This window comes from Choloepus didactylus, chromosome 7 (assembly GCF_015220235.1).
Source record: "Choloepus didactylus isolate mChoDid1 chromosome 7, mChoDid1.pri, whole genome shotgun sequence".
NCBI lineage: Eukaryota > Metazoa > Chordata > Mammalia > Pilosa > Megalonychidae > Choloepus > Choloepus didactylus.
This window is the reverse complement of record NC_051313.1, coordinates 146,128,624-146,149,372: the sequence shown is the minus strand read 5'-3', so window position 1 is coordinate 146,149,372 and position 20,749 is coordinate 146,128,624. Positions and strand designations below refer to the sequence as shown.

At 41.2% G+C, this 20,749-nt stretch overlaps 1 protein-coding gene across 2 annotated transcripts in view; it reads left to right on the top strand.

Moving 5' to 3' along the window:
• LOC119539931 (desmoplakin) overlaps nucleotides 1-18,521 on the top strand; it is a 42,991-nt gene extending 24,470 nt beyond the window's left edge. The window contains exons 11-24 of one of the 2 annotated variants that reach the window (XM_037843841.1): nucleotides 849-1,001; nucleotides 2,200-2,354; nucleotides 3,114-3,240; nucleotides 4,072-4,273; nucleotides 4,511-4,737; nucleotides 5,415-5,581; nucleotides 6,015-6,153; nucleotides 6,647-6,840; nucleotides 7,883-8,045; nucleotides 8,561-8,644; nucleotides 9,078-9,185; nucleotides 10,259-10,357; nucleotides 11,280-13,574; nucleotides 14,561-18,521. In XM_037843841.1, the coding sequence (XP_037699769.1) occupies nucleotides 849-1,001; nucleotides 2,200-2,354; nucleotides 3,114-3,240; nucleotides 4,072-4,273; nucleotides 4,511-4,737; nucleotides 5,415-5,581; nucleotides 6,015-6,153; nucleotides 6,647-6,840; nucleotides 7,883-8,045; nucleotides 8,561-8,644; nucleotides 9,078-9,185; nucleotides 10,259-10,357; nucleotides 11,280-13,574; nucleotides 14,561-17,806 (7,359 nt within the window). In that variant the 3' untranslated portion in view covers nucleotides 17,807-18,521. The remainder of the gene's footprint in view (nucleotides 1-848; nucleotides 1,002-2,199; nucleotides 2,355-3,113; nucleotides 3,241-4,071; nucleotides 4,274-4,510; nucleotides 4,738-5,414; nucleotides 5,582-6,014; nucleotides 6,154-6,646; nucleotides 6,841-7,882; nucleotides 8,046-8,560; nucleotides 8,645-9,077; nucleotides 9,186-10,258; nucleotides 10,358-11,279; nucleotides 13,575-14,560) is intronic. The other variant, XM_037843843.1, reaches the window with a different exon arrangement.
• Nucleotides 18,522-20,749: the final 2,228 nt, after the last annotated feature.

Sequence of the window (20,749 nt, the reverse complement as noted above, 5' to 3'; positions counted from 1 at the left end):
TGAAAGTTCTTAACACAACACAAAGAGAACGCTGATGTATTAACCTGAAAATTCCTTTGGAAAAGCAGACTTCTGATTTTATCAACAGAGTCCTTTCACACAGAGATATTCTTTCATGCCCATTTAATTCATGGCTAGTGTTCTAGTTTGCTAATGCTGCAGAATGCAAAACACCAGAGATGGATTGGCTTTTATAAAAAGGGGGTTTATTTGGCTACACAGTTACAGTCTTAAGGCCATGAAGTGTCCAAGGTAACACATCAGTAATCGGGTACCTTCACTGGAGGATGGCCGATGGCGTCCGGAAAACCTCTTTTAGCTGGGAAGGCATGTGGCTGGCGTCTGCTCCAAAGTTCTGGTTTCAAAATGGCTTTCTCCCAGGACGCTCCTCTCTAGCAAGCTTGCTCCTCTTCAAAACGTCACTCACAGCTGCACTCCCTTCAGTCTCTTTGAGTCAGCATGTTTTATATGGCTCCACTGATCAAGGCCCACCCTGAATGGGTGGGGTCACGCCTCCATGGGAGTATCCCACCAAAGTCACCACCCACAGCTGGGTGGGGCACATTCTAAGCAAATCTAACCAGCACCAAAACGTCTGTCCCACAAGACCACAAAGATAATGGCATTTGGGGGACACAGTACATTCAAACCGGCACAGCTAGGTAGCTTATTTTGAAGGTACCCAGTTTCCCTGTAGATGAATTTGTGGATTTTTTACAGCTAATGTAACTCTGGTGATGTTTAGTTTGTAATGTCCCAGTAACTATATTAATGTCATTTGAAGATCTTGTCTAAAATTCACAAGAGCTCTCTGTTTTGGAAATATGACTTTAAACTTAAAATTGCAGAAAGAGCGAGAGAAAATCCTCGAGTACAAGCGTCAGGTGCAGAACTTGGTAAACAAGTCCAAGAGGATTGTCCAGCTGAAACCCCGAAACCCTGACTACAGAAGCAGTAAACCCATTATTCTCAGGGCCCTTTGTGACTACAAACAAGACCAGGTGGGTACACAGTTATTCAGAATCATACAGAAGTTTTCTCTTTCTTTACGTCTCACTTACTGTCATCAAGAGAGCAACATGTAATCTAGAGCTCAATGAGCACCATGGTAAATGTTTTTTTCTTTTATGTATAAAGCAACAGGCTGGTGAGCAAACAGCAGTTTCATCAAATGATGGTTGTTGATGATTAGGACAATGGTTTCTTTTATTACCCTATTTTAATTCTTTTTTAGGGCTGAATACTTCCTTCCTCTAAAATGTAAAACTTATTTATAGCTCTTCACTATCACCTTTAAATTTTTTTAAAAAAATTTTATATTTTTTTATTTAAAGAAAAAAGAAATGAGAAATAAAAGCATTCTTTTGCATATAAAGTGAACACCATGGGGAATTTTATGCAGTACTTAAGTGTAACAGTTCTGCAGGCTCTGTGGTAAATACAAGAATTTACATGGAAAGATTGTTTATAATAACTGTTTATATAATTCCCACAGTTTGATTTTCTTATAAAAATTATGGAGGATTTAAAAAATATAAAATGTGATTAGTTGGTTAAACTTTATAAAACAATGGAGTTTATTCTATCATGTAGAAATGTTTTAGGAACTTGTGTGGAGAAGTAAGAAGTTGAAAAGGAGATTGAAATACATAAAAATCAAATTCATTCCATTTTACTAGTTCAGATAGTTGTCCATGGTTTAAATAGCCATTGTAAGAAGCTGGATAGATGCTGGAGTTAATTTAGAAAGTTATTTTTCTGGAAATCTGATAATAGAATCTTTGAGGTTTTTAAAAATTTTTTTTTTTTAATTTTAAAAGGAAATAAGTAGGAGAAGTGACCCCACATAATAAAATCCAATATACAAAACTTGAATTCCCCAAACAGAAAAACCATGGCATAAGGTTTTGCTTTTCAGAAGTACTTCTCATTTTACCTATGATTGTCTAGAGACTGTCTCAGAAAAGTAACTTCACCTAATCCACTTAAAATGCAGCTCACTTCCTGCACACCTTTTAGGTGCGCATGTGTGTTATTTAAAGGAAGATGCTTCAGCATTGTTCGACCTCATTTGAGAAACATATGATTAAAGAGCATAAGTCAACGGTTTTGCACGTTTACATCTCTGTTTTTAATCTTTGAGAAAAAAGATAAAAATGTGCACTTAGAACCAAAACATGACAGCCACTTGCCTTACAGAAAGTCGTGCACAAAGGGGATGAATGCATTCTGAAGGACAACACCGAACGTAGCAAATGGTATGTGACAGGCCCCGGTGGCGTTGACATGCTGGTTCCTTCCGTCGGCCTGATCATACCCCCTCCGAATCCCCTGGCCGTGGACCTCTCTTACAAGTGAGTTGTACTTCCCAATAGCTGTGATGCAAATACAAGTGGAGGAAAATCAGGGCACAATGTAGACAACCCGTTCCTCCCCAGAAAAGAAATCTCATGCAGGCCCCCTTACTTCGTCTTAAAATTTCATGTTGAAGCTGCTATAGTTATTATCGGAGGATCAAAACAAGATCCAGCCGTGCAGGAGTATATATGCACTTTGACAGTTTTGTTTGGAAATTCTTCTGTGCTTCTCAGAAAATCATTTTGCATGTGACAATAGATGTTAAAAAGTATTTCCTATTGGCTCAACAATAGGCAGAATGTTTATTTTATAATCTATCCCTGACAGGTTCTTTCAAACCTTCTATTGTGGATATGTTCAACCATACACAGAAGTAGGGAGAGCGAAATGAAACCCTATATACTCATTACCAAGCTCTGGCAGACACTGGTCTATCATGATGGGCTGCTTCTTGCGATCCTACACTTGGGTAGACCTCTGTCAACTAAATAGCTGCTAATAAAACCATGGTAACAAAAACAAAACACACTGTATATTGCAACTGAGAAGATTTGGATCATCTTCCCCAACGTAGATAATTGAGAATGTACTTTTGGGGAATAAATGAATCGAAATCCATTGAAATGTTGAAAGTGTTGAAAATTACACATACTCTGGTTATTTAGTTATCGGTTTAGTTTTCGTTGAGTTTTTGGGTGTGTACAGTCGCAGACGCGTTTGTCTGACTTCAGTATGTTTCTCCTTTGTGCCTCCAGGATTGAGCAGTACTACGAGGCCATCTTGGCGCTCTGGAACCAGCTCTACATCAACATGAAGAGCCTGGTGTCCTGGCATTACTGCATGATTGACATCGAGAAGATCAGGGCCATGACCATCGCCAAGGTATGTCCTTGGGACCCTTCAAACCATCTGGAGGGAGGCGCTTGGCTTCTCCCACCAGTAGCCCTTTCTGCTAGGCAGACCTTCTGTCTGCGCAGCTAGTGCTTCATCATTTCATCAAGTGAGCCAGTTCAGCCTTCCATGGAGGGTGTGGTCCGTCCCATATAGAATGGGAGGAATTCACTCATGGCTGGTTTTGAGACAAGTAGAAATACTAATCAATGTTCCCTGACCAGCCAGAAGTACCTGTGGAAAAGGACATGGTCCTATAGTATTTGGGATCCAGTTCTCTTTAGATATAATGGGAAGTTAGAACATTAATTATTAACTGGAGATTGAAAAAGCAAACATTGGGATAGAATTCTTGGAAGAACATCCAAAGCATTAGTTACTCGAAATCAGTGGTTTCCGAATTGTGCTCTGAAGAATCCTAGGTGAGGGTGTACTTTAGAGGTGACAGGGATGGAAGTGTGTGTATGTGTGTGTGTGTGCACAGAATGGATAGGTTTTTGGACTCCCTTTTTATCCCCCGTTTTTTTTGGTCAGAGCAGCTTTGCTATGCTCTGCTTTGCGTTTGGGGCTTCTGAGGAATATTTCATTTGAAGAAAAAATTCTAATGGGAAAAAAAAATTAAATTGGCAACTTACTGCTATGGTAGTATGCTAGGAAGAATCTTTAAACCTGCAAAGAGTTTTAGATCTTCCTGGAATCCTCACAAATGTTGCTTCAAGCCCTGTCTCGAATGGGGCATTTTCCAGCAGACCTGTGTTCATAGCGCTGTGTGCATGTGGGTGGGGGGTAGTCATAACTAACTTTTGCCTGGTTTACTTTCAGCTGAAGACGATGCGCCAGGAAGATTACATGAAGACGATATCTGATCTCGAGTTACATTACCAAGAGTTCATCAGAAACAGCCAAGGCTCAGAGATGTTTGGAGATGACGACAAGCGGAAAATGCAGTCCCAGTTCACAGATGCCCAGAAGCATTATCAAACCCTGGTCATTCAGCTTCCGGGTTACCCCCAGCACCAAACAGGTGGGTTTGTGAGGTCTTTCTTTTTGTATCAGCCACATATGCAGCTTTCAAAGAAAGCAGTTTGCATAGAACTATGTCTTTGAAAGATATATAACAAAAATCATTTAATGTGCTAAACTTTCAGAATAAAATCAAATGAAGTAGGTATGTTTTAATACAGTGTAGATGTCTTTTGAACCCTAGCACCTTTTTAGCTGCACATTTCCTAATGTTTGTGGTCCTAATGTATTTTTACAGTAACCACGACGGAGGTCACTCATCTTGGTTCCTGTCAAGATGTTAACCATAATAAAGTAATTGAAACCAACAGAGAAAATGACAAGCAAGAGGCTTGGATACTGATGGAGCTCCAGAAGATTCGAAGGCAGATGGAGCTCTGTGAGGGCAGAATGACACTTAAAAACATCCTTCTAACTGACCAGGGGACTACCCATCAGATCACAGTGAAAATAAACGAGCTGAAGGTAGGCATCAATGGTTATTTTGCCTGACTCCAGATACATTTCTCTTTGTGAACTAACTAAAGGCTTCCTGGTTCGAATATTTATAGGCAAGAAACACTAATTTTCAAGAGAGCAGGTTTCTGCCAATGCTTCCTTTTTTCTTTCACATGCTTCCAAATTTGTAGAAGGTTTTCCAGCTGGGGACTAAACCACCTTCACTGTTAGTTTGTGGGTTGGCGAGTCAGGTTATAACCCTTTCTTTTTGCGTAACACAGTACTTTGTTCATTTCAAAGAGTTTTCTCAAGCATTCATTTGGCGTCTGCATAAAACTGATGCTACAGGCTAAAAGGTGGTATTATTTTTATTTATAGACAAGAAACTGACACAGAGATTTGCTGGGGTGGGATCTCAGTGTTACAGACAGAGCTGTGACAAGGGTTAAGTGTTTTAGCTCCTAAATGGGCCATCTTTTCTGCTCAACCAAACCTGGGCACTGCATCAGAATGCCCCAGAGACATATTCCAAAGGAGAGGGCTCTGTTTATTCAGGACTAATGAGGCCTCCCTGAAGAAGGAAATGAAAGGTCCACTCTGTCTCTTTCTTGAATCCTTTACCTTTAGTGGACACATTAAGGGGCAAAAATGATGACGCGAATCCCACAGCACAAATCAAAAGAGCTCTCTTTCTTTTTGAACAGAGTGTGCAGAATGACTCCCAAGCCATTGCCGAAGTTCTCAACCAGCTTAAAGATATGCTGGCCAACTTCAGGGGTTCTGAAAAATACTGCTATTTACAGAATGAGGTATTTGGACTGTTCCAGAAACTGGAAAATATCAATGGCGTTACCGATGGCTACTTAAATAGGTAAGCCCAGTGCTACTCTCAGACATTTTGCTTTGCTCAGACTTGGTTTGTTCTACATGCTTGGCTGACTAGAGCCATTACCTGGCAGTTTTTCTGGTTATTCGAAATTTACTTACGTTTTTCTGTGTTGTGAGCGAGTGCTCTTTAGTCTACAGTGTTAATTCCACTATTTAGAAATCTAAGGTACTTAGAAGTAAGGTTTACTCTAAAGACTTAGAATTCTTCAGTGAATATGAAATGATGGTCTCAGTCATGATGGAGGAAAAAAATACTTCTTCTGTGGCTTGTAAAAAATAGACAACATAGATTTAAAAAAAAAAAAATCTGCATTGATATTGTTCTCTTTCATTGATAGTGGCAAAAGCCAAATGTTCACCATCTAAGTATGTTACCAGTAATTTCATTTGCCTTTTTTTCCTCTCTCTTTGCAAAGCTTATGCACAGTGAGATCCTTACTCCAAGCTCTTCTCCAAACAGAAGACATGTTAAAGGTTTATGAAGCCAGACTCACTGAAGAAGAAACAGTTTGCCTGGATCTGGATAAAGTAGAAGCTTATCGTTGTGGACTGAAGGTAACTTGAAAGATTAGTAATAATGCCCCAGTTTATAGGAAATAATATAGAACTCCTTAGAGTTCATTGGCCAGATGTGATTGATTTGAGCAGTTATCTTGAGTATGCAGTTTCTCAGAGCTAATCTGTGGAGCAATTAGCTTGGGGGATTTATGTTCAACATACTTAAACCGGTTGCTTTACTACAGAACTTCTCAGTACCTTTAATACGTTAATAATCATTATGCTTATTTAGGAATGAAATAGATATATATCATTTCCCAGACTAATTTACACACCATATTCATTTTAACAGGATAGCTCAAGGAACTAGATAAGTGAAACAAATATTGGGAAGTATAATCAGTCAACATTCTCTTGGATTGATGGCTACAAGTACAAATAGGAATATTCTGAAGAGTTTTATGACCTTCTTTTCCTTCAGTTGTTCACTTGCAGTGTAACATAAAGTGAGAGGGGAGATTAATTTGTGCTCATTTTATTTCTCTCACAGAAAATAAAAAGTGACTTGAATTTGAAGAAGTCATTGCTGGCCACCATGAAGACAGAGCTTCAGAAAGCACAGCAGATCCACTCCCAGACTTCCCAGCAGTATCCACTCTACGACTTGGATCTTGGGAAGTTTAGTGAAAAAGTCACGCAGCTGACGGATCGTTGGCAAAGAATAGATAAACAGATAGACTACAGGTGTGCCAACCTCCCTCCATATTTTTCTTTCCATTTGTTTGTTCTCAAGATAATGCCACTTGAAATAATCATTGTAAAAGACAGCAGTTTGATTTTGGGTTGGCCAGGCATTGTAGAGGCTTCTTTCAGGGACAGCCTGCACCCACCTTTATTTGAAATGGAAAGAGAGTACATCACAATAGCCAAGGTTGGACCAACATGATGAGCCAGGTGCCATCCAGGCCCTTAGACAAATAATGGAAGCCCTTTGCTCTGCTCTTTTGTGCCCTATGGACCCTTGTTATGACTGTTGGAAGAAGTAGATGCTTTGAGTGAATGTTCTTAAAAAGTTTCTGAAAATGAAATCTTACACAAAAGAAATGCCTTACTGCAAATGAGGGTTTAAAAACATCTTCTGACTTACCTAGCCTGTAGTCCATTTTACTAGCAATGCCTTTTTTTGTTTTGTCTTTATGACATCTTTATTCAGATACCATAAAATTCATCTATGTAAAGCATACAGTTCATGGTGGTTAGTATATTCACAGAGTTATGCCACCATTGCCACAATCTAAGTTGAGAACATTTTCATCACCCCCAAAAGAAACCCTGTGCTCATTAGCTGTCACTCCCCATTATTTCTCAACGCCCTCAACCCTAGGCAACCAGTAATCTTCTTTCTGCCTCATTGGATTTGCCTATTTTGGACATTTCATACAAATAGAGCTATATAATATGTGGTCCTTTGTGCCTGGTTTCTTTCATTTAACATGATGTCAAGATTCATCCATGTTGTAGCAGAACTTTTATCCTTTTAATTGTCAAATGATATTTCATTGTATGAATATACTGCATTTTGTTTATCCTTTCATCAGCTGATGGACATTTGAGTTGATTCCCTTTTAGCTATTTTGAATAATGCTGCTGTGAACATTCGTGTACAAGCTTTTGTGTGGAAATATGGTTTTGTTTCTCTTGGGGATAAAACTAGGAATAATATGTTAAATATTTTCAGGAACAATAGCAGTGCTTTACTAATTTTATAATATTTTATTTTCCTCAGATTATGGGACCTAGAGAAACAAATCAAGCAACTGAGGAATTATCGTGACAACTATCAGGCTTTCTGCAAGTGGCTCTATGATGCCAAGCGTCGCCAGGACTCCTTAGAATCCATGAAATTTGCAGATTCCAACACGGTCATGAGATTTTTGAATGAACAGAAGGTATCAGCTGATTTGTCATTCCAAAGCTGTGTGGAGGTTAATTAGTTGTAAGCTGTGTTTTCCTCTGGTTTTCACAGCAGTGCCTAGGTTTGAAATAATAAATCTTTAATAGTATTAGTTCATTCTGTGAATGTTTAAAGAAGAATGCTCAGAGGAAAAACCATTGAGATATTTACAAAGAAAGGCAATTAGGACATAGAATAAATGCAATCTTCCTTCTGAGGTTACAGTAAAGTATCTTTGTAAGTTGATTTGATAGAATCAGAAAACAGTTGACTAGAAAGTTGACTAGAAAGTAATCTCTAAGATAGGTAATAGGAAGTTGAAGGTCTGCTTTATTTTTTTTCTGAATGGAAAAATACTCTTCTAAGATTTAACGGTGAGAATATGAAGTTAGTACATGTAGTAATAAACTAAAGAAAAACACAGCTAACAGTGGTTGAGTAAAATAACATTTTTTTTTTCATTTTCATCCACTTGTATTTACATTTTTAAATATTTTATTTTTTGTATAGAACTTGCACAGTGAAATATCTGGCAAACGAGACAAATCAGAAGAAGTACAAAAAATTGCCGAACTTTGTGCAAATTCAATTAAGGTATGTTGGTTTCACCAAGCATGTTGGTGTTTCGGCACAAATATTATTAACTGCATTATTTGCTGACTTTAAACTTCTTGAACATAATCATTATGGCTTTTATATGCTTTCTCCTGAATAAACCATACATTTGTTACTCATTAGCTTGAATATATTGCACATTGGCAATATCCATTGGAACGGCCTGTAGTCTGTATTTATTCTTTATTCTGTAGACTGATCATATGAGCAAAACTCTCCAATTGGCACATAAAGATGCACTGCTTGGTGTTAAAAATGTAACATTAGCTGCTTGAACTCTAAAAGCCCATTTTAGACTTTGGGGATGGTCATTATAATACAGCTGGATGATTTTAAACTGTGGGATCATAACAGTTGGTGCTTCCTTTTAAGTCCGTGAAGAATGTTTTTCTTCAACTTTCTAATTTTTCAGGATTATGAACTTCAGCTTGCATCATACACTTCAGGACTGGAGACTCTACTGAACATACCTATCAAGAGAACTATGGTTCAGTCCCCTTCCGGGGTGATTCTGCAAGAGGTATCTATGTGTTTCTATACATCATTACACACCTCTTAGAGCCTGCCCTTCCTTCTCCCTTTTCTCTTTTTCCTATCTCCTTTCCTGTTTTCCCTATAGTGCCTGAATTCATTCCTTGTTATAGGGTTTCCACTCAAAAAGGGATGATGGCAAGTTACGTTCCCCTAGTATAAGCCAAGGATATATGATGCCTTTTAGAAAGTGACTATTGGAAATTGGAATTTGTCGTTTACATATGAGAGTCTGCAGAAATAGGGCTTATGTTTCTGGGTTGAGTGTGGGAAACTTCTTGTATTAGTTAGGGTTCTCTAGGGAAACAACCAACACAAGAGATATCTATAAATATAAGATTATACAAAGGTATCTCACGCAACTGTAGGGATGCACGAATCCAAATTCTGTAGTGCAGGATACAGGGATCCAAATTCTGTAGGGCAGGCAGTGAACTGGCAACTCCGCTGAAGGTGTTCAATGAATTCCCTAGGAGATGCTGGTTAGCTAAAGAAGAAGTGAAGGTCCTCTCTCTTTCTCCCTTAAAAGTCTTCAACTGATTGGATTAAATCCAGCTGACTGCATTCTCTCATTGTGGAAGACATGCCTTTGTTGATGTAATCAGGTGCAGTCAATTGACTGATGATTTAAGAAACCAGGCTTCTGGTTTATTAACCAGCCACAGACATCCTGGCAGCAATGGTTAGGCCAGTGCTTGCTTGACCAGACACCTGGGCACCATCACCTGGCCAAGTTGACATATGTACCTAACCATCACTCTTCTAAAAACTGAAAAATACATAGTTTCTAAAACACAGCTCTCTTCCCAAAGATGTCAGAGAACATCCTCTCTCCGTTGGATTAGGGGAAATGATATGGAGTTCTGAGGGTGTACTATGCTGTTTTCAGCCCTTTGTTTTGCTGTATTTCCACACTTTGCAATTAGCACACATAACAGAAGGGAATTCACTCTTTAAATTATAATGTCAGTATTTCCTTCCTTTAGAGAACCAAATTAGTCAACTTGCATAGGACTTTTTTTCTGAACGATTTATCTCTTTTTCCCCCTTCTTGTCTCCAAGGCTGCAGATATTCATGCTCGGTACATAGAACTACTCACAAGATCTGGAGACTATTACAGATTCTTAAACGAGATGTTGAAGAGTTTGGAAGATCTGAAGGTAATTTACTTACTTTAATCCTTGGGGTATCAAAAACAGAAAATAAAATAGAACCTTATTATTGCTGCCTCATTTGGATATGCCCACTGATAAAATAACATTTCCTCTAAAAATTTAGTATAACCCCGTCTGCTGACAAGTTTGGGGTTGGTCCCGTATTCCACTATACTGCTTTTAATAGACTTACGGGATTGTTGCAAAATTGCCTCTACTTTAATCTTGCCCAAACCCGATGATTTTGTTTAATGTTTGGTCAAGGAATTTGTTTTAATTCTTTGTGCTAAATTCAGGAAAAGAACATACTGGACTAGCTGGATTTGAACTTTTATTGTTGGGTGGTTGTTTAATCTACTCCTTGTTTTTAATGCTTGTGTTGAGTTTACATGGAAACTTATTTTATACCCTGAAATAAAGGGAACATAATTTATAAACTCCTAAGCTTTTGATCTTGAAAGAAAGGACCTCATTTTACAGATGAGGACACTGAAACGCAGTGATGATATATTATTTGCTAAGAGCTTGCAAGCAGTTGATGGAAGAATTATGACAAGAATCTAGAATTCTTGAATTTTTGTGTAGTACTTTTTGCCTCATATCATTCTTTACATTTATGTGTTTTGTTGTGTTTGTGTGTGTGTATTTGCATGTGTATGTTTATATTTGTATGTGTGTGCAGTACATGTATATTTATAGGTACGTGTGTGTGCATGTGTGTGTGGGCATGTGTGTGTGTGGTACTTGTGAGTGCTGTGTCTGTACGTGTGTGTGTCTGCATGTGCTTGTATGTGCACACCTGGGCATGTGTGCATGTGCGTAAGAGAAGTTGGGGGTGCGCCTTGGTCTGGGAGGGGAAAAGTACTGCTTATTTCTCATGATGTGAGGTGGTTTTCTTTAAACATAATTTCTGATTTCAATTCCACAGCTGAAAAATACCAAGATTGAGGTGTTGGAAGAGGAGCTCAGGCTGGCCAGAGATGCCAACTCTGAAAACTGCAACAAGAACAAATTCTTGGATCAGAACCTGCAGAAATACCAGGCCGAGTGTTCCCAGTTCAAAGCAAAGCTTGTGAGCCTGGAGGAGCTGAAGAGGCAAGCTGAGCTGGATGGAAAGTCTGCTAAGCAAAACCTAGACAAGTGCTATGGTCAAATCAAAGAACTCAACGAGAAGATCACCAGGCTTACTTATGAGATTGAAGATGAAAAGAGAAGAAGAAAGGCTGTGGAAGACAGATTTGACCAACAGAAGAACGACTATGACCAACTACAGAAAGCAAGGCAATGTGAAAAGGAGAACCTTGGTTGGCAAAAATTGGAGTCTGAGAAAGCCATCAAGGAGAAGGAGTACGAGATAGAAAGGTTGAGGGTTCTGCTTCAAGAGGAGGGCACCCGGAAGAGAGAATATGAAAATGAGCTGGCAAAGGTAAGAAACCACTATAATGAGGAGATGAGTAATTTAAGGAACAAATATGAGACTGAGATTAACATTACGAAGACCACCATCAAGGAGATCTCCATGCAAAAAGAGGATGATTCTAAAAATCTTAGAAACCAGCTTGATAGACTCTCGAGGGAAAATCGAGATCTGAAAGACGAGATTGTCAGGCTAAATGACAGCATATTGCAGACCACGGAGCAGCGAAGGCGGGCCGAAGAAAATGCCCTTCAGCAAAAAGCCTGTGGCTCTGAGATAATGCAGCAGAAGCAGCATCTGGAGATCGAGCTCAAGCAGGTCATCCAGCAGCGCTCAGAGGACAACACAAGGCACAAGCAGTCCCTAGAGGAGGCTGCAAAGACCATTCAGGACAAAAACAAGGAGATCGAAAGACTCAAAGCTGAGTTTCAGGAGGAAGCCAAGCGCCGCTGGGAATATGAAAATGAACTGGCTAAGGTAAGGAACAGTTACGACGAGGAAATCATTAGCCTGAAAAACCAGTTCGAGACTGAGATTAACATCACCAAGATGACCATCCAGCAGCTCACCATGCAGAAAGAGGAGGACACCAGCGGCTACCAAGCCCAGATAGACAACCTCACCAGAGAAAACCAGAGCTTATCGGAAGAAATAAAGAGGCTGAAGAGCACACTGGCCCAGTCCACAGAGAGTCTTCGGAGGGCTGAAGAAAACGTCCAGCAGCAGAAGGCCACTGGCTCAGAGGTGTCTCAGAGGAAACAGCAGCTGGAGATAGAGCTGAGACAGGTCACCCAGATGCAGATGGAAGAGAGCGTGAGATACAAGCAGTCTCTTGACGATGCTGCCAAAACCATCCAGGATAAAAACAAGGAGCTAGACAGATTAAAACAACTGATAGAGACAGAAACGAAGGAACGGAAGTGCCTGGAAGATGAAAATGCTAAATTACAAAGGGCCCAGTACGATCTGCAGAAAGCAAACAGCAGCGCGACAGAGACGATAAGCAAACTGAGGGTTCATGAGCAGGAGCTGACACGCCTGAGAATCGACTATGAAAGGGTTTCGCAGGAGAGGACCGTGAAGGACCAGGATATAGTGAGATTCCAGAGTTCTCTGAAAGACTTGCAGTTGCAGAAGCAGAAAGTGGAAGAGGAGCTGACCCGGCTGAAGAGGACGGCTTCAGAAGATTCCTCCAAAAGGAAGAAGCTGGAGGATGAGCTAGAAGGTATGAGGAAGTCTTTGAAAGAGCAAGCAATAAAAATCACCAGCCTGACCCAGCAGCTGGAGCAGGCGTCCATCGTTAAGAAAAGGAGCGAGGACGACCTCCGCCAGCAGAAGGACGTGCTGGACGGCCACGTGAGGGAGAAGCAGAGGACGCAGGAGGAGCTCAGGAGACTGTCCTTGGAGATCGAAGCCCTGAGGCGGCAGTTGCTCCAGGAACAGGAAACCGTCAAACAGGCTCACGTGAGGAATGAACATTTCCAGAAGGCCATAGAAGATAAAAGCAGGAGCTTAAACGAAAGCAAGATAGAAATAGAGAGGCTGCAGTCTCTCACAGAGAATTTGACGAAGGAGCACTTAATGCTGGAAGAGGAGCTCCGGAACCTCAAGCTGGAATATGATGAGCTGAGGAGGAATCGGAGAGAAGCCGACAGCGATAAAAATGCCACCATCTGTGAACTAAGGAACCAACTGCAAATCAGCAACAACCGGACCTTGGAACTGCAGGGCCTGATTAATGATTTACAGAAAGAGAGGGAAAATTTGAGACAGGAAATTGAGAAATTCCAAAAGCAGGCTTTAGAGGTATTCACAAATATTTGATCGCAGCTTCACTGTCTCTCGAATAATTCACGGCACTCTTGTCTGCCCTGAAGTTGCTCTTGCTACTTCGATGAATGCTTTACAGAAAGCGTGGTTTCTCTTTTTATCGCTGCACTACTGGGTGTCGTAACCCTGGCAGCTACTTCTGTTCTTGAACTCCCATCAAATGCCGGTCTGTGGGTAACCTGTGCTTGACCCTATTTTGGGAAACTTGAGCGTGTGTCTGACATCTGAGGTGGTGTCTGAACACTCCAGTTTATTTTCTACAAGGCAGCTCCTCTTTAGTGAGCTGCAACATATATTCATAATTAAAACCTGCCTCAGTAGAAGCCAATACCCTTAACAAAGCAGTTTTCAAATCACTGTTTCTTTCTTGCATGCATTATTAGATGACTTTCCTGCATGCATGATTCTATTTTCCATTAATTGTAGCCCTAATGTGTTTCTTTTTTGTTTGGCTTTTCTTCTTCTAACCCCTAATTTTAAAATGACTCTTTTAATTTCTACTGCATTTGACTTCTATTGACAATATTTGTGTGGGGCTGGTTGCGGGGTTGTGTATATATCTATAAATTTGTGTTGCTTCATTAAAGATGTTGGTAAGATGTAGGTATAGCAGGTGTGATAACCTGGAACAAAGCTCCTCATATTTTTTTAAACCATTATTTATTACTGTCAAGAGTAAGATAGGGTTGCAACTTCTTGATTTTTCTATGGTAAAAAAAAAAAAAGTTTACGTGTGAAGCCATTTATCAAAGTGGCAACATACAGCAACAGAATTTTTTTCATTGAATTTGCAAGCTATCAAGCTAACAGTGTATCTAGGGAACATATAGAAAGGGGAAAATAAGTAAACAACTTTAGTGGGAGAAACAAGATGTAGGAAAAGAGGTTAAATTAATGATAGTAATATGATGTGACCAAAACATGACTTTTTTTCTCCCCATGTCTTTCTTTTTAAATTCTAGGCATCTAATAGGATCCAGGAATCAAAGAATCAGTGCACTCAGGTGGTACAAGAAAGAGAGAGCCTTCTGGTGAAAATAAAAGTCCTGGAACAAGACAAGCTGAGGCTGCAGAGGCTGGAGGAGGAGCTGAACCGTGCAAAAGCCACTCTGGAGGCAGAAAGCAGGGTGAAGCAGCGCCTCGAGAGTGAGAAGCAGCAGATCCAGAATGACCTGAACCAGTGGAAAACGCAGTTTTCCCGCAAGGAAGAGGCTATTAGGAAAATTGAGTCAGAACGAGAGAAGAGCGAGCGAGAGAAGAACACCCTCAGGTGTGAGATCGAAAGGCTCCAAGCGGAGATCAAGAGGATCGAAGAGAGGTGCCGGCGGAAGCTGGAGGATTCCTCCCGGGACACGCAGTCCCAGCTGGAAACAGAACGCTCCCGGCTGCAGAGAGAAATCGACAGGCTCAAGCAGCGCCCCTACGGGTCCCACCGAGAGACCCAGACCGAGTACGAGTGGACCGTGGACCACTCGAAGCTGGTGTTTGAAGGCCTCAGGAAGAAGGTGACGGCGATGCAGCTCTACGAATGCCAGCTGATTGACAAAACGACCCTGGACAAACTGCTGAAGGGGAGGAAGTCAGTGGAAGAAGTCGCTGCTGAAATCCAGCCTTTCCTCCGTGGTGCGGGAGCGATTGCGGGAGCTTCCACTTCCCCTAAGGAGAAGTACTCTCTGGTGGAGGCCAAGAGGAAGAAATTAATCACCCCAGAATCCACAGTCATGCTTCTGGAGGCCCAGGCAGCTACGGGCGGAATAATTGACCCCCACAGGAATGAGAAGCTAACGGTTGACAGTGCCATAGCTCGGGACCTCATCGACTTTGATGACCGCCAGCACATATATACGGCGGAAAAAGCGGTCACCGGTTTCGACGATCCATTTTCAGGCAAGACCGTATCTGTCTCTGAAGCTATCAAGAAAAATTTGATTGATAGGGAAACTGGAATGCGCCTGCTGGAAGCCCAGATTGCTTCAGGGGGTGTCGTGGACCCGGTGAACAGTGTCTTTTTGCCCAAAGATGTCGCCTTAGCCCGTGGGTTGATTGACAAAGATTTGTACCGGTCCTTGAATGATCCCCGAGACAGTCAGAAAAACTTTGTGGATCCAATCACCAAAAAGAAGGTCAGCTACATGCAGCTGAGGGAACGGTGCAGAATCGAGTCCCACACCGGGCTGCTTTTGCTGACGGTACAGAAGAGAAGCATGTCCTTCCAAGGAATCAGACAACCCGTGACTGTCACCGAGCTGGTAAATTCTGGTATATTGAGACCCTCCACTGTCAATGAACTTGAGTCAGGTCAGATTTCTTATGATGAAGTTGGTGAGAGAATTAAGGACTTCCTGCAGGGTTCCAGCTGCATAGCAGGCATTTACAATGAGACCACGAAACAGAAGCTCGGCATTTACGAGGCCATGAAAATCGGCTTGGTCCGGCCTGGTACTGCACTGGAGCTACTGGAAGCCCAAGCAGCTACTGGCTTTATAGTGGATCCTGTCAGCAACTTAAGGTTACCGGTGGAAGAAGCCTACAAAAGAGGTCTGGTGGGCATTGAGTTCAAGGAGAAGCTCTTGTCTGCAGAACGCGCTGTCACCGGGTATAATGATCCCGAAACTGGGAGCATCATCTCCCTGTTCCAAGCCATGAACAAAGAGCTCATTGAAAAGGGCCATGGCATTCGCTTATTGGAAGCACAGATTGCAACTGGTGGGATTATTGACCCCAAGGAGAGCCACCGCTTACCCGTTGACATAGCCTACAAGAGGGGGTACTTCAACGAGGAGCTCAGCGAGATTCTCTCCGATCCAAGTGATGACACCAAAGGATTTTTTGACCCCAACACTGAAGAAAATCTCACCTATCTGCAACTGAAAGAAAGATGCATTAAGGATGAGGAAACAGGGCTCTGTCTCCTGCCCCTGAAAGAAAAGAAGAAGCAGGTGCAGACGTCACAGAAGAACACCCTCAGGAAACGCAGAGTGGTCATAGTTGACCCGGAAACTAACAAGGAGATGTCTGTTCAGGAGGCCTACAAGAAGGGCCTTATAGATTACGAAACTTTCAGAGAATTGTGCGAGCAGGAATGTGAGTGGGAAGAAATAACCATCACTGGATCGGACGGCTCCACCAGGGTGGTGCTGGTAGACAGGAAGACAGGCAGTCAGTATGACATCCAAGATGCCATCGACAAGGGCCTCGTGGACAGGAAGTTCTTTGACCAGTACCGGTCCGGCAGCCTCAGCCTCACTCAGTTCGCCGACATGATCTCCCTGAAAAATGGCTTAGGCAACAGCGGTGGCCTGGGTGCCACCATCAGCGACGATGTTTTCAGCAGCTCTCGACATGAAACCGTGAGTAAGATCTCAACCATATCCAGCGTCCGGAATTTAACCATCAGGAGCAGCTCTCTGTCCGACTCCCTGGAGGAATCGAGCCCCATCGCAGCCATCTTCGACACCGAAAACCTGGAGAAAATTTCCATCACGGAAGGTATAGAGAGGGGCATCGTCGACAGCATCACCGGCCAGAGGCTTCTGGAAGCTCAGGCGTGCACTGGAGGCATCATCCACCCCACCACCGGGCAGAAGCTCTCACTCCAGGATGCCGTCTCCCAGGGTGTGATTGACCAAGATATGGCCACCCGGCTGAAGCCCGCCCAGAAAGCCTTCATTGGCTTCGAGGGTGTGAAGGGCAAGAAGAAGATGTCTGCTGCAGAGGCAGTGAAAGAAAAATGGCTCCCCTACGAAGCCGGGCAGCGCTTCCTAGAGTTCCAGTACCTCACCGGAGGCCTGGTCGACCCTGAAGCGCATGGGCGGATAAGCACCGAGGAGGCCATCAGAAAGGGGTTCATCGACGGCCGAGCAGCTCAGAGGCTGCAAGACACCAGCAGCTACACCAAACTCCTGACCTGCCCCAAAACCAAGCTAAAAATATCCTATAAGGATGCCATGAGTCGCTCCATGGTAGAAGATATCACTGGGTTACGCCTTCTGGAAGCTGCCTCCGTTTCTTCCAAGGGCTTACCTAGCCCTTACAACATATCTTCTGCGCCCGGATCTCGCTCGGGCTCCCGCTCCGGCTCCCGCTCTGGCTCCCGCTCCGGCTCCCGCTCCGGTTCCCGCTCTGGCTCTCGGAGAGGAAGCTTTGATGCAACAGGGAATTCTTACTCTTACTCCTACACCTTTAGCAGTAGCTCCATTGGGCATTAGTCCTCGGTTGGCAGTGGTCGCTATCCCTTGATTACATTTATATAAATTCCTACCTTATGCAATAAAAAAGACAACCCATTGCTTGCAGTAGTGATAATATAACTTTCTCTGCTTAGGAAAATATAGCCATATTTGAAATCAAATAGTAAAGGCTGTTCTGGCTTTTTATCTTCTTAGCTCATTTTAAACTAATGTCACCCGACTTGGATGGAGTGTGTATGAAGAGGTAATCAGTTGTAAGGATAGATCAAATTGAATTTAGAATTTGTCTTTTCTGTCATTAGATTTTTGATCAGCTTTTCTTAAACTTGCATATAATACAATCTCTATTATATTCTTGGAGATAAAAATTAGGTTGATAATCAATATTTTAGTCATTCTGTTTCTCATCTAAGTATTTCTGTTTTCTGTAGTAGGAGGCAAGTAAGCCCCTCTCCCTTAAAAAAACCACTCAAACTGAGCATTTTGGAATGAGTCTCTTCTTGTTTTTGGTTTTTGAATGTGGATTGTATAACCCATGTACTCTTTTTTTTTTTTTTTTTTTTTTCCTTTTGAACCATATACTCTTACATGTACTTGTTTGGTTTGGTATTAATTTGACTGTATGTAAATGATAACACTCTTGGCTTTTCTTTGGTCAAAGTTTTCTGTTTTGCTTGTCGTTTTCTATGTACTTTAAAAAAGGTGTCTGAAGTTTTCTATTCTGGCAATAAACTTTTAGACTTTTGAAGTTTTGTGTTTTGATTTTATTAATATGTTTATACACACAAGGACGTTAAGCAGCAGCAGCTTTTTGTTTATCTTAAGATATGTCAAAATTATTTAGTTATTTAATACCTATTAAGAAAGACCAGCAAAAAGCTATTTTAGCTCTGAATTTTTGTTAGAAGTTAGTCTTTTGAAGTTTAGCTCTTTGAACAACATTTCTTGAGTGCCTGCACAATAGATTCCTTGGGATAAAAGTTTGGGTAAAAGAACCAACCCAGAATCAATGTCTAGTTCTAGTTTATTCTGAGCAGTGAGTACCAGGTACCATTAGCAAAAGTCGCCATCATAGCATTTAAAAAACATGAAAAGGGATTCCTTTTGGGTATTCTCAAAACAGATAGTGTTAATTTTGTTCCCTAAGAGGAAGGGATTGTTCAAGGACAGTAAGTCCTGAAGAATTCTGGCTCTCTGTTGAGGGATGATGAAATACATGGCTCTTCTTTGGATGAAAGAGAAACTATTGACATTCAGACTATTTGTCATTGAATTAACATGACTTTCTGAAGACCTATTATGTCTTATTTTGGGCTAGGCGAATGCCTTGCAGTCAGAGGTCTGCAGTCTGGGAGGGGACAGAAAGTATATCTAAAGCAATCAGTGGGTCAACTTAAATGTATCAGCATTTTATATTAATACAATCAAATTTTGTGCAGATAGAAAATAGGAAGTAAATGAAATTGTAATTGTGTAGAAAACAAAAACCATCTCATGACAAAAATAGCCATTGTAATCTAAAAGGAAGACAAAATAGAATGTGGGAAATGCTGCATTGGGGAAAATAATGGAAGTTCCTTATGCTAGAGCTGGGAGGTGTAGCCTAGAACGGATCAGGAGGCCTCCCTGAAAATGTGGTGGTTAAACAGATAATAAGCACCAATGAAGAGTAGTTCCTCCAGTTGAGGCAGTAACTAAGAGAGTACAGTCAATTGATAAATCTCTCCTACAGGGCCCCTCCAAGCTGCTGCTAAAGTTGTCATTAAATGCTGAGGTGAGATGGGGTTGTTTTCTTCAGACAAGGCTAGTGTAACTTGGACCAAGTTTTGATTCAATTTATACACATACTACATCCCCAGAAAAGGAAAAATATATATATAGCTTTTCAATGGGAGTCGTCATTTCATGTGCAAAAAGAGTCACATATCCAGGTTCCTTGGCGAACTATATAAATGTAAATAAAATGTAAGGGTAATGTGGACAAAGTATAAATAAACTACAGAACTCATCCCTCAACTCCACGTATGCTTGTAGCTACTTCCCCACCTGTGTATTTTCTGATGCTATCTATGGAGAACTATGCTATTTGCCTTTGCAATATCTGTTCACAAAATGTCCTCTACAATTTCTTCATCTGATGGAAACAAGTGCAAAGGAAAGTCAAGATTTGGCATCAGGCTTGAAAAAATTATATAAAATGGAATAACCTGGGGCCCTGCCAATTTCCCCAGGGAGCCGAGTTAAAGCCATTCAGGGAAACTGCTTGATTTCAGGTTTCTGGCAAGAAAAGTACAAAGTAAGCTTGGGTTATGAAGGCAAGGAAGTACTCAAGGACTAACAGGAATGTATAAAAGCCACATGGGGTGGCTTAAATTGGCTTCCACTGGCTAAATGTGGGACAAATTAAGCATTAAGAAGAATTATGATAGTAATGGAGAATAATATAGTGAATTAAAAAACCCTAGATCAATAATAAAGGACCTTTGATTCATACTGAAATGAATAACAAAAATGGAGGGGGTGGGGAGATTGCCAACTAAAATGTAGAAGGTGTGATAGTACATTTATAATTCTTAATGTAATAATAGATTCAGGGAACGATTGTGTGAAAGGTTTTTGGGGACAGGATATTCATAGGGCCTCAAACTGTCATCCCACAGATTATTTACAGTTGCCAAGAGGAAAATGTGCTGTTTCAATGGAGATGCTGCCACCACCTTTATCAAGTGATCAAGTTTAGCATGACCATTAGCAGAAGAAACCAAGATACGTGTCTCCTATGAGATGAAATAACAGCTTACACATCTACGTAGTCTTACAAAAATTCTTTTTTTTTCTTAAATTTTTTATTTTGAAATAATTTCAAACTTACAGGACAGTTAAAAAATAATACAAAATTGTCCCCCGCAGAAACCCAGATCCACCAGTTAAAAATTTTTGCAACATTTGCTGCGTCATTGC